Here is a 14,449-nt window from a genome sequence, read left to right on the forward strand (position 1 = left end):
CAAGATCAACAGAATCTTCACAACTTATGACTTATTTGGGGAGATCTTTGCCATGGAAATCATCCTCTCTGCCTTTGAAGAGTGGTGATTGTGTGTGTGGAACAAAATATGGCTACAGAAGCCATAGACTGTCATAGGTGTTGACTATTAGAAATGATGACCATTTCTGGTTCTAGTGTTTTGAACAACTGGATAAATATTCAAAATTAATTTGATTTTAAGTTAGTAAAAACATTGCATGTCTATTTATAAATTGTTGATGTTCAAATATTCAGAAAAAAAACCTAGCCTTTAGAGATTTTAAGAGAGTAGAAGCCAGGTTATTAAGAAGAAAACTAAAACCTGATAGACTGCTTCATGTGTGATATTAATCCATTTACTGCAAATTAGCCTTAGTAGTAAAACTAGTTTCAAAATTAAATGAATTAGGGAAGAAGAGCTGCCCAGTTGTAAGAGTTTCCATGTGCTGCTTTTTTTATAGACCCTCACATGGTTAGGTGGCCTTCTCACGTGTTCATAGCAGGAAGGGACAGGTTTATTGAGCTAGAAAGCTAAGCTACTTGGAACAGAACACGATGTGGGGAGTAAAAGGCAAATGTCATTCTCTTACAAAGATTGTTAAGGTAGCAAACCAGTATTCTCTTTAATAAGTGGCAAATAAGTAGTCAAAAAAACTGTTAATTGCTGAAGCATAAATGAGAGAAGGCCAAAGACTTTAACTTAAAGCAAAACAAGTAAAACCAGAATGCCAAGCTGCCTCTCCATCATTTTCTTATAATTAGAAATAAATTTATAATTATGCCCATGTATCTTGAGACTTGAGTGTTTTTAAAAGCAAGCTTCAATGTTTTTCTATGTTATGCATAGATGTTATACATACATTCAATGCTAATCTATGTTATACAAACATGGTAAAAAAAGAGATCTAGCTAGTTGACCCAAGTAACCACAACTCATGGCATTCATGGTTTAAATGATGTACTCCATGGAATAACCCTGGGAGGAAGGAATCCTAGCACTTTACTGGCAGAAGGACCAGAAACAAATAGATATGGAAAGCTGAGATCCATATCCTAGAAAGAACTACTCAGAGCTGCCTAGGCAGCAGACTGATCAGTGGATGTTTTTCCCTCTAATGTACATTCATGTTATTTATGTCTTGTTTATATTTTGATGGAAAAAAAAATTAGGTTGGAAGAAGTGGAAACATCCCAGCTGGAACAACAGTAGATACAGATATTACTCACCCGTATGAGTTTGATTTTTACCTTTGTAGTCATGCTGGAATACAGGTAAGTCTTTTGCATTTTGACATATACTTGCAAATATCAATAATCATTTCTTTTTTAAAAAGTTAGCTTCTTAAAGGGTAAATTTTGTTGAGTCATTTAGTATATATTTTTCAAACTACATTATGGCTTTTGGTGAAATTACTCCAAGTTCCTCCCCCCCCACCCCCAACCCCAGGAAATACTTGAGTATAATTCCACATTTTACTCTAGGTGAATGCATTTCATACAGGCTCTTTTTTAAATCTATCTACATAGAATATGCAAAGTTCAGGTGATATTAACGGAATTGAGAAATGATTCCCTGCCTTTATATCTGCTTGTAAAGAGAAATAGAACATAATCATGTTTTACATACTACTTATATATTAACTATACATACATATAGTGACTATAATGTAGAATGGCAACAATAGGAGTAATACACAAGGATTTTCAGGGTTCGAGGAAGAAAAGATGTTAGGGATGTGGGGAAGATAACTGGGGAGGATGCTGGAAGATGTGACAGCTTTGAAAGATAGATACAATTTCAAAAGGTAGAAATTGTGTAGGAATATAAGCTTACAGAGCAGGGAATAGAAGGAACAAAGGTACCTCCAGAAGGAAAGTACCGGAGATAATGCAAAGGATGATGAATGATCCTCTTTGACACTAAATCAGCAGTCAGCTCCATTTTGACATTTCAGACTAATTTACATCATTCTTCCTCTCTTCAAGACACAGCTTAAATACCACATTTTGTATATAGCTTTTCCTAATCATTCCTCCTCACTGCTGGTGCCTTCTCTCCCAAACTATATTGTATCTCATTTCTTTGTATTTATGCTCTTCATATTTATTCTGTTTACATGTGTATGTATGCTGGCTGTACTTGTCTTCATCACTAAGATTTCAGCTCTCATCAAGACGAGATATTTTTATTGTCATTGTATTTCCAGCATCTAATATAATAACTCACATATACTACATGGATTATTGCTCAATTGTGTTCAACTCTTTGTGATCCCTTTGAGATTTTCTTGCCAGACACTAGAGTGGCTTGCTGTTTCCTTCTTTAGCTCATTTTACAGATCAGGAAACTGAGACAGAGTTGCAGGGTCACACACCTAGTGAGTGTCTAAGGCCAGATTTGAACTCGGGAAGATGTGTTTTCCTGACTCCAGGCACTCCACTCTAGCTGTTGAACCACCTACCTTCCAGTAGGTGAAGAAATATCTAATTGAGCTACACTCTTGCCAAACTATTCTGCTTTCCTTTCCCCTTACAAAACATCCCATCTCTAGCCTTTATAGAAACTGTCTCCCATGGCTAGAATGCTCTTCCTTTTCTTGTTGACTTAGAATTCCCAGCTCCAAAGTTCAGCTGAAATGCTACCTTCTGGGCCCCTATGATATTAGTGCTCCTGCATTCTCATTCCAAAATTGCTTCATATGTATGCTTTGGGTTCACTTATATAGGTCTATAACTTCTTTAGAGCGGGTCCTGTTTGATTTTTGTCTCCTTTACCCTGGTGCCTTGCACAGGTTCATATGCTTGTTGGTGCTTTATATATGTTTGTTAAATTAAAAGGCATGACTTGTGTTTATATATGTGCATAAGGAAAATTACCTTAGTAATAGTGGTTCATAAAGTCAAACATCTAGAACTGAGAGGGACTTTCAGGAAGCCTCAGTTTACAGGGAGCAGGAAAGAAACTAGAATTCATTTTTTACTAATAAAACAAGCTTTAAAAAAAAAACAAAACTAAAGAACAGGAGTTAAGCTTTGTGCAGTGTGTGTGTGTGTGTGTGTGTGTGTGTGTGTGTTGCTCCAGAAGTTTTTTATTCTCTAACACTTGCTGTTGCTTTTTTGCCTAGGGTACTAGCCGCCCCTCACACTATCATGTTTTATGGGATGATAACTGTTTTACTGCAGATGAACTTCAACTGCTAACTTACCAACTCTGCCATACGTATGTGCGTTGTACTCGATCTGTTTCAATACCTGCACCAGCGTATTATGCTCACCTGGTTGCATTCAGAGCCAGATACCATCTTGTGGACAAGGAACATGACAGGTAAAATGGAATAGTACACAGGTATTGTTAGTCATTCTCTTGAGTGCTTAGCACAGAACTATTCACAGAGTAAATAAATGTTTATTAAATTGAGTTTTGAGCCTCTCCTCTCTCCCTGCCCACACTCAGTTTCCTATTCTAGTGAACTAGTAGATTTTTTTTTAAGGCTTCCTAGTTGGTTCTGCTGGAAGGAATAATAGAGCTTGGAAGTTCTTTACCTGACATAAAATGATTCAGGTAAATGGATTTGGAGGCCATGCTTTCAGAACCCATAATCCTTATATATTGCCAGAAAAACAATGGTATTGTCTGTTTGAGAAGAGTTCTAAGATGTTATAACACACAATGTAAGTGAACTTTTAAGGTTTTACTATGATTCTACCTTAATATATATCTTTTTTACTTCAGAGGATTGCCATTCAAGATGAAGACTTTAGCATTCCAACTAAACTAAACGGGTCCTATGATGTTAGGCTGAATAAGCTCTACAAATGATTGCTTTTATCTTGAACTCTGAATTTATTTTCTGTGAACGTGAAGGTTTATCTGTTTTATTTTTTCCTAATTGAGTAATAACAGTGATATAGTTATCCTACTTAATTATCCCAGGAGGGGAGTCTTCTTTCTCCAGGGTATCTCTTGGGTTTACGTATTGGTTTTCACTTTTCTTGCAGTGCTGAAGGAAGTCATGTTTCAGGACAGAGCAATGGTAGAGACCCACAAGCTCTTGCCAAGGCTGTACAGATTCACCAAGACACCTTACGCACAATGTACTTTGCTTAAAAAAAAAAAAACGGAATCTAAGTATAAGGAAATAACTGAAAATGAATTCACATACAATGTATGTTTGCAGTGGGGTCAGTTGACTTGGCATGCATGCCTCCAGCCATAAGAAGTCCTGACTTGTGGAGGGGCCGGGGCTGATCCTCACCTTGCTGCACGGAACCCTGTTTACTTCATCGAGGAACACAGCACTATTATGCAATACGAAACCAGCCAACTGCTTTTTGTGCGGTCTCCCCTAGGAAGCATCGCAGTCCATTGTTTTCTTGTAGTTAAACCCTTCTAATGCCTTTACCTCAAGTTGCTTGGCAGCACAGCTATCTTTGCAAAAAAGAAAAAAAAAAGAAAAGAAAATTATGGTTTAACAAATATACACCTACAGGAATAATCAAAACAATTGTTCAAAAGAAGGGTGCAAAAAGTTAACGTGTGTATACATGTCAAGTGTCCATGTGTGTATTTCAAAAATATGCACATGCATACTTCCCATATGTATGTGTGTTTGTGGTGGGTGGGGGTGTCTGTGTGTTTGTGTGTGTATATCTGCATAGATAATAGATATATGGCTGTGTATATATTTTTATACCCTACCCCATTGGAGAACATTCTTTCCTTTTTGCTCATCAACATCCCTTTTCCTTTTTCCTTCTCTCCACCTCATCAACCTCAGCCCTTTTTTCTGCCTAATGCCACCAGGGACATTTGCAAACTCTTCCTCTCTGGTATATTTGAATGTGTAGCATTGGCTGACTAGATTTTTATTTTTGCACACCCTCACAGTTAATTTAGCCAGCCGCTATCTTCATGTCTTAACAAAGCTCTGAGTTCTCAGCTCTAGAAATCATTTTCATGAGGGGAAAATGCTTGTCTATTGACATGTATGCATTGAGCATGTGTGTGGATACATAGATATCTAGATATCTAGATATCTATGTATCCACACACTTTCACACAAATGCAGACTTTGTGTTTGTTGACTTGCAAGAGGTGCACATGTAAGCAGTAATAGTAGTAGTAACCTAAATTATTTTTAGCTGGTTTTTTTTTTTTACCTTGTTAGAAGTTTTCACTGTTTTTCTCTGGCAAGCAATATGGATTTTAAAGCCTCTTGCATTTTACAAATTGAATACAGAAAGGGGGTACATATTTGAAGTAATTGGAAATCCAGAGTTGGAGGTCTCCCTGAAGTATGAGGCTGGAAGATGGATTTGTTTTGCTAATTTACTTGCTGCCTCTCTTATCTTAATGTGACTTTCATATATATGTATATATATATGTGTATATATATATATATATACACATGCATAAATATAAATGTGTATTTATATTTATACACACACATACATACACACATATATACGCACACACATGTAGTATATGTGTGTGTGTATATATGTATATATAAACATATGTATGTCTTGAAGTTTAGCTTCCTTTCTTTGGTATTTATTAGAGTAATAATGCTTTAATTTAATAATTATAGATCATATTGGCCACATTGTTTTTAGAAATGTAATCATGTTTATTTTACGAACTGACGCCTTGTTTTTACTATCCTGTAGTGCAATAAGCTGTTCTAAAGGAAAGTTGTGTCTGCTTGGATGTATTGTAGCAACCTTTGTACCACTCGCTGGGCGAGAGCGGCACCTCCACACTTTTAAAAGGGCGAAATAATACCAAAAAAAAAAAAAAAAAAAAAAAAAAAAAAGCCTTAATCTCAGAAAGTGCTTCATCTGTGGACACACAGACAGCTTTCTGAGTAACTTCACAGTGATGATGGAAGGCAGTGGAACCGCCTGCATTGGTGTATGTGCTTTTCTATTAGGAATGAACTAGAGCTTTGAGTTTATAAAAGGCCAGTGCACAGTTCAGGTTTCAGAACACACTGAAATGCCTTCAGAATGACCGAATGTTTGGGTTGGGTTGGTTAGGTTTAGTTTTCAGGAATCACATTTCCTTATGCCCATTTTCATTTGGCTGAAGTGAATCAGGAAAACTTCCTAGTGAACTAATAATCCAGAGGTACTTTTTTGCTTAATTACTGTTAATAATTCCCTTTTAAAATTAGGTGTTGGTGAGTTAAATACTTCATTTCATTTTATAAATACATACTAAGGGCTGGGATATAATATAAATAAGTTAAATCACTGAGATGTGAAATTTTACAAAACTCTAATACCTTCATCCCACTTTAAAATGAAGAAAGGACTATAAAGCTGTCAGAACTGAGCATTAATAATAGGGGATCAGGGGAGCTTTGCACTTTGTACTTCTTGAAAAGCAATTTTAACTGTTTTGTTTGCACTGGTTCAAACTATAGATACTGCTGGTAATTGATAATGGGCATTGCTGTTATCCCAGCCCTTTAGAATCCCTACCTGTTCTCCACATGAAAACCAATAGGTTTAGTTCTTTAGTTATTTCTTATACATAACCTACTTATTGCCAATTTACTGTATTTTGAGCCTAAAATCTGAGCCTATTTGCTCCAATAGGCATAAATTCTTTGGTCCTTCTTTTTATGCCAGAAAACTGAGAAAGTACTGTATTTGGTGCATCATTTCTATGTTGTATTGAAATGTATGTAGTACTATTTACAACATTTGCCTCCAAGAGCTTTACATTGCAGTGTGTAGACTATATACATCTATTTTCTTTCAGTTTTCCCAGGGGGAAAGGGGAAGGAGGGAAATGTATACTGCAAAGACATGAATTTTTAATAATTAAATTTGCACTGGATGTAGTTGTACAGGTAGGCAAGAGAAGGAAACCTAACAGACCTCTAAATGATAAAGGGCCAGATTTCTCTGTGGCTGCTGTATATGTCCTTTTGTTAGTGAGTCGAGTGGGAAAAATTCTCATTCTTCAATAAGCATCATAAATATCCCTCATTTACAGGGAAGATATTTCTCAGCATCTTAACAGAAGATCTGTTTGAGGAGACCCTGGTTTTTTATCTATTGGAAGCATTTTTTTTTAGAAAAAAAAATAAGCATTTACTTTCTGAGTAATTCCTTTTAAGGGTGCTCTGATTCTTGATAACAATGCTAGTTCAACATCTAAGCCTTGGTGAAAAAAAGTTTCTATTTTGCATACTAAAAATTGTTATTGGAAATATAATTACAATCAACATTAGATTCTGGGTCAAAGGGTATGTTGTTTTTTTTTTTTGAAATTGGGTTAAGTATTTATTCTTGAAACTTGGTGCAGAATATTTAACCTTTTTGATTGTTAAAAAAAAAAAAGTTCTTGAGACATTGTGCACCCTCCCCTCTTGGCCTTACCATCTATTATGTGCTTTTAAATTTGTTTGCTGCTTTAATTTTTCCTTCCCCCCCAAAAAAAAATGTTAGCCCTACCAGCACAAATAATTGGTTTTCATGTGAAGAGAAATTGGGAGTTGAATGCAAATATGCCAATGCACATTTTTGCATTCCAATATTGAGTTTCAGGTATTTTGGGCCAAATGTTTGTGATATTGTAGCTGCTATATTTATTTAAACAGAGATGGTTAACTGCACTAGAGAATGAGGAGGTGAACAAGAATCAAGGTTTGGTGTTTTCCCCTCTTAAAGAAAATCAATGGAATGAAAATCAAGTATAATGATGGGTGCTGTCATTTTAGCTGATATTAAATATCCATCTCTTATTTAAAATATTTGGGATTTTAAACTTTCCCTTTTAGAAAAAGGGCAGCTCAACTTCAGTGATAGTTGATGGCATTTTTTTATTGGAGACCCTGGATTTCTTTTATTGTTGATTTCTTTAGGGAAAAATTCAGAATATTTTTTAGTATACTTCTATGGAAATAAATGTTCTTGATTACAATATAAGTAATCTTTTATTTTTCTAAGAAAATAATACAGAAATGATGTTATTTGCAAGGATGGCCAACTTTGTTTGAAAGGTACAGGAAGATGGCTCATCCCCACCTCCTGGAATTAACATTTCCAGCCTTTTCATTACCTGGTCTAGTTTGTTTAGCTATATATACATACATACTGATGTAGCCTCTTCCTCATATTTATTTCTATAATCTCTAAAAATAGAATGTATTGACTGATTGTGGAAAATTCAGTTTCAATTACAGATAAGAAAATATCCAGGAAAATGAAGGGCCAACTGCAGTGATATAGGAGTGGCTGTCAAAGGATCTCCTTGGTGAGACACAGGATGACAGTATGGTAGGGTACCAGACAGATGGTCTGGATGAGGAACCCTTGTCTGAGAAATGCAAAGCTGGAGTTCTTTTCAGAAGATCACATGATCTTGCCAAGAGTGATTATTTTTATGTTATTGTGACTCAAGAAGTTTGACCTTTGGGTCCAACTTTCAAAAGAAACCAGCTGGAATTTTAATATTTGTATTTTTGTTCATCTGGGATAGGGTTCAGTTAGGGTCAGGGTTGGGAAGGGTGGGGGTAGTAACATTTACCAGTGTACTAATCTAACAGCTTTGTGTAGTGGCATTTTTACTAAGGGTCATTAGCCTAATTTTAAACATTTGTTAAACAATTTTTTCCTAATACTGTTTGGAGATATTTTGAGCACTGATACCACAAAAACATAATTCACATTTAAAGCAGGTTAATCTGATTTTTCATCTATATCCAAATGCTATTAATGTGGCATATTTTCCTAATAAATCTTTAGATATCATCTGTCAGACAAGAATAATTAGAATATCATTCTGTCATTGGTGGACTTTTGGTTTGGTTTGGTTGTTGGGGGTTTTGCTTTTGTTTTATTTTGTCTGGCGAATTATTAGGTTCATAGAATTCCATACAAGTAGGAGATTTTATTTCAAGATGTGAAGTCTTATGTTTTTGGTGTATCCTATGATCTTACACCTTTATAAACTTGGTTTGTGTATGTATGTGTATGTTTTCTGGCTCTTACAGGATTACCAAAAGTGATGAAGGTAGGTATGTGAATATAATATACATACATTTTATTTTCCTCACTTTTGGTAGCCCTGAAGGAGTCATAAAAGAAATGAGTAAGATTATATGTCTATATAATCTTTCAAACGTAAAATTAACTAAAGGAAATAAGAGTTTTCCCTTCAGATCATTTCCCCATTACTAAGAACATAATTGGTCAGTCACTATATTGGTGACATTTATCTTTTTTCAGTGGCCAAGTTGACTCTGGAGACAAATCATGTTGCTTTCCTATTCAAAAATGGTACCTTAAAAGTTATATAACCTTAGTTGCAAACTTTAAATTGACAAAATAACTTTGAGTGTCATTTTGTTGATACTGACACAATAGTGATCATTTGTGCAAATATCTTTTTCGTAACTTTGCCTGGTTAGAGTTAAGAACTTAAATTCTTGCTTGGGTATCTAAAATATTGAAAATAAAAACTTAATATTGGATGAAGGCAAGAGAATTATATGTTACAGAAAAGCTGAGAATTATCTAAAAAAATGCTATTTTGAAGTATCTATTCCAAGAATGTCTTATCAAATTATATATATGCTCTTCCTTTTTGAGTATTGTCTGAGGTAACTCAGTTTTGCAAGCAATTAGATTAGAGTCTCTATAAAGCCTTTCTTTGTTCTTTGTTCTTCTTCATCTTCTTTTTTCTTCTTCTTCTTCTTCTTCTTCTTCTTCTTCTTCTTCTTCTTCTTCTTCTTCTTCTTCTTCTTCTTCTTCTTCTTCTCTTTCTCTCTTTCTCTCTTTCTCTCTTTCTCTCTTTCTCTCTTTCTCTCTCTCTCTCTCTCTCTCTTTCTCTCTCTCTCTTTCTTTTCATTTTTAAGCATGACTGACCTCAGGATGTGCCTTTTCCAGGAGATGGTGCTTTCAATTTTTATTCTCAACAATTATGTGGCTCAACCTATAGGAATAATTATTTTTAAATGCCAAGTGTTTTACCCTAGGACTACTGTTTCTCTTTGTCTGGACTAAGATAAAACAAGTAAAATATGTTTTGTGCATTTGTTTTTAGTTCTCTCCAGTAAAAAAGAATTATCACCAAAGAGTTTCTGGAACTAATTCTTTCAGTTCTTTGTATCATTGGAGACCATAGACATGGTAGATTTTAAAAGAATAAAACACCAACTCTTTTTACAAAGTTACAATTGACTTGAGTGCTGACAAAAAAAAACCTAAAGGTGAAAATTTATCTTCCAGGAGCTGTATTTCAGGATAAATTTTCTTTCTCTCCCCCCTCTCCTCTTTTTCTTCCTCCTTTTCCCCTCTTCTCCCCCCATCCTTCCCTTTCTCTCTCCCCCCAGACTCAGTCAAGGTTAAATGACTTGCTCAGGGTCACACAGCTAGTAAATAACTGAGACCAAAATTGACCTGAGGTTCTCCTGACTCCAGGTTGGTAGTCTATTCACTGTACTGCTTGGCTGCCCCTGTCTTCTCTCTTAATGTACATCTTGGCCTTCTCTAATCATCTTTATCATAAAAAAAAATTTCCTAAAAGAAGATACTGCTTGTGTGAGCTCCCTTATAGCCCACTTCTGATACATACTTGTTGTGTGTCCTTGCACATATGATCTAGATCTGTGGCGTCAAACTGTGATAGAACCAGATCTGTAAGCTTTTTTTTCCCATTTTTTTCTGCAAGCCTGATTAAAATTAACATTATATGATATTATATTTTTATTTATTTTATTGAATATTACCTAATTATGGAACCTAAACTGGTTCTGATTTCCCTCAAGACTTCTGCAGACCTTGAGTTTGACACCTCTGCTCTAGATAGCAAAGATTATAAATTACCAGAAAGGTGTTGAACTACATTAATAGGCATTCCTTCACCTCGGACTTCGTTATCTTAGTAAAGTCACAAGTCTAGTTCCTATTCCTCAGCAAATTAAACATATCCATTTTTGTAATGGTCTTGATAGCAATTAGGAGTTTTATTATTTTTTTAGTGAGCTTTTTACTGTGGCAATTCTATTGTCAGTCTTTTTGCACTTGTCTAAAGAAATTTTCAGATTTAGCTTACTTTTCTCACTTGTGTTAACCTTTCTAATTATTCATAATGGAAGAAATCAAATGCAGTATAGGATATCAACCAAACTGCTTAATTTCATTCATTCCACTTAAAGTTTGGATTTGATTTATGAATCTATATAACCCCTTTTTCAATCATCATTTTTAACTCTGTTAATACCAATCTGGACATTAAAAATAGCAAATATGTAAATTTCTGATATGGTGACTACCAGAGCTGAATATATTTCTTCAGCTTGGACTTTATATCTTAAACAGCAAACTTTGTTCCTGACTATGTAGATTTCCTTAATCTACCAGAATGGTCATGACATTTCTTATCAAATCTACTTCATTTGAAATTATCTATGGTAAAGTAACTAAAATTTCTTTTGGAATTGTGAAACACTTTTACAAATTCATTCAAAGGGTAATCAACCTGTAATCTAACATAGCAGAGAATTACCTCTGGAATTCATTCCATGATGATTCCCTATCCCCCCACGCCATCCCTACCCAAGATTTGTCTTCCAAATTGTTTTGTTCCCTGAGTTGTTGGTATTAAAGGAAGTCTCTAAGCATAGGTTTTGGTAAATCAACAGATGTGATGGCTATGGACAAAGTTAACACATGATTTTGAAAGTTCTAGTAGTTGAGAGCTCACTATATTTTAACACCTTGCTAATTTGAACTAAGGACAAGGCTGAATTGTTGCTTGAATATATATATATGTGTGTGTGTTTATATATATATATATATACATATATATATATGAAATTTTAGTGTATATTGTGATACAATAGGCCTTTGCTATACATTTACACATTGTAGTCAATTTAAAGAAGACCTGTATGTTTCTTACTGCTCCAATATAGACCAGAATTTTTATGGTTGCTATAGAGAAATCTCTCTCTTCTGAAAGGAATGAACATGGTGCTCATGTTACCTTTTGGCTTAGGTTAAATCCCTAGACCCACGTTCTCTGACATTAGGTCTAATATAATACAAAACATAGTGATTGGTGAATTGAGATCTGTTGAAATACATCACTGAAGTAGAGAAAAGATGGATCAGCAAAGAGCAGCCATGAATAATGTTGAGAGAAGGAAACATACGAATATAAGGAGTTTGGTGAGACGAGCAGGGTTCTCTCCCAACAGTTTATATGAATAATTTTCCATTTAAATGGAGTTGCTTTAAGACAAGTAAGGGTGATTATTTTGGCTTTTAGTATATCTCCAATAACTAAGTAAAATATTTTTAATTACCTTTTAAAAAATATTTTCAAAACCAAAGAAGAGAAATAGTGTTTCTGTAGAAACACTGCAAATGTGTCTAGCATTTCTTTGTTATATGAAGCTTGTGAAAATATCAGAGATCTCTGTAAATAAATAGGTGAATGAAAGTTAAGGGAAAGCACTGAAGAAAATTAGGGTTCTCCTCTTATTGTTTTGCTTTGACTAAAACTTTGAAGTTATTTAATATTTCTTAGCTACTCAGAGTGGGCCACACTTGGGTGTTTGAATAGTACTTGGGAATTTCAAGGAGAATATATACCAAGTGAATAAGCAGAATTTACCTGAGGAAGTAGCAGTGGAAACTCAGTTTCTATTCTTGGTTTACTCTATGGTTGGACTGAAAGTCTCTTTGAGTTTGTTTACAGAATATGTATCAAGCTAATTCTTTATTCGTATATATGGCCATGGCATTGCTGTCATACAACTTTGACTTAAATTCTCTCCCTTTCACAGACTAAAACTGAGATGCTAATCAAGGCTGTTCTATTCTGGATAGATTTTTCCTGTGGATAAAATGACTTTTGCTTAATGGTTTTCAAAAGATGTTGAATTTTGTCAAGTAGATTTTGATGGAGGGGGAAAACATTTGGCAGTAGAGAAATTTTTAGACATGATTGCATGTCTTGTTAACTTCCTCGGCTGAAACACAGGATCACAATTCTTAGACATCTTAGGTCATTTTCATGAATGGTTATGATTGAAAAAATTTACCTAGTGGCTAACCTTATAATGCTGAGTCTATCTGCATTTAATTAGTCTGAGATTCAGGCAGGGGCATGGGCTGTCACCAGGCTTCTGCATAAATCTTTTCTTACTTGTCAGGTCTAAGCTCCAAGACTTCCTAGTCACTTCTGTATACTACAGTGAAACACCAGAAATTGGGGACAATTCCTCAGTGGAAGAACATAAAATAAGTGATAAAATAATTTCAATTCGTCCCAAGGAGTTAGTAGTTGAAGGAAGTCTAACTAGTTTCTCAAATGTTGGGGAAATTCATAGGATCAGATCTCTATTCTTAATAATAGGTATCTTCAAAAAAAACAAAACAAAACTATGAGCTTTTATTTTTAATGATAAGCTTATAAGTACCATGTGCCTTTTTTTAAAATGAAATTCCAAATATTCCTACAATGTATAAATTTTCCCTGAGAGATGATTAAAATGCCATGATTTATTTTCACCTTAGTTTGTCAGAATCATTTAGCATTTTTTAAAAATAACTTAGTATTTTTGTTTTGATAAATACTAGCATACATGAGTATTTTCCTATATAAAGAACAACAGGAAAACAAGATTATACCTGAAACTATGAATCTGTTAGACATTAGCACTATAATTATGATCTGATTTATTAAGCTGTTGGTTTCTTTCCTTTCTCTTCATTACTGGTTAAAGATTTACCTAACCTAAATATGAAGCTTCTAAATTGTGATTTATTCATTCATTCATTTGTTTTATATCACATGATGCTTCTTCAGAACCTAAAACTATTCTTCTTGCCTTCCTATTCCATTTCTAGTGTAGACTATGAAAATGCTGTCCTTGATGAAAGATAGAGAGCAAAGAAATCCTATAAGTAAAAGTTTAGAATTGAAAGTGTTAATGCTGCAAAATTTGTTTTTTAGCAATTTGGTGGTAATGCTAATTACAGAAAATAGTATATTGTGTTTGGAATGTGTGTAGCAAAGTGATATAAAAACATTTCTTCTATTTGTTGTCTTCAAAAAAGTGGTGTTCAGTCTCTGACAAAAAAGATCCCATTCTTTACAGTCAATGAAAATTACAATTTAATTAATTAATTAAATTAATTAATTAAAATTTACAATGAAAATTGCTTCCAGTTTTACTATGTTGGGTTTCATCTGATTTCAACTTTAATTCTACAACAAAATTTCCTACATTTAATTTCAATGTCAAATGCTACTTAAAAATCTTTCTTTTTAATCTATCCATTCTTTTATTTCATTAATACATCTGCTCTTAAGCAAGGAAATACGCTGTATCATTTATTTTTACATCAACTAGGCTGAATGTGAGAAGGAAATATTTTCAAATACAGAAAAGAGAGAATAG

The 14,449-nt window shown here is 34.3% G+C and overlaps 1 protein-coding gene across 2 annotated transcripts in view; it reads left to right on the forward strand.

Annotated features, from left to right (window-relative positions):
* Window positions 1-4,516, forward strand: part of AGO3 (argonaute RISC catalytic component 3) — an 85,796-nt gene extending 81,280 nt beyond the window's left edge. For both annotated transcript variants that reach the window (XM_031962138.1, XM_031962139.1), the window contains exons 17-19: window positions 1,191-1,292; window positions 3,146-3,345; window positions 4,020-4,516. In XM_031962138.1, the coding sequence (XP_031817998.1) occupies window positions 1,191-1,292; window positions 3,146-3,345; window positions 4,020-4,128 (411 nt within the window). In that variant the 3' untranslated portion in view covers window positions 4,129-4,516. The remainder of the gene's footprint in view (window positions 1-1,190; window positions 1,293-3,145; window positions 3,346-4,019) is intronic.
* The last annotated feature ends 9,933 nt before the right edge of the window (window positions 4,517-14,449 follow it).

The sequence above is a fragment of the Sarcophilus harrisii genome, chromosome 3 (genome assembly GCF_902635505.1).
Source record: "Sarcophilus harrisii chromosome 3, mSarHar1.11, whole genome shotgun sequence".
Lineage (NCBI taxonomy): Eukaryota > Metazoa > Chordata > Mammalia > Dasyuromorphia > Dasyuridae > Sarcophilus > Sarcophilus harrisii.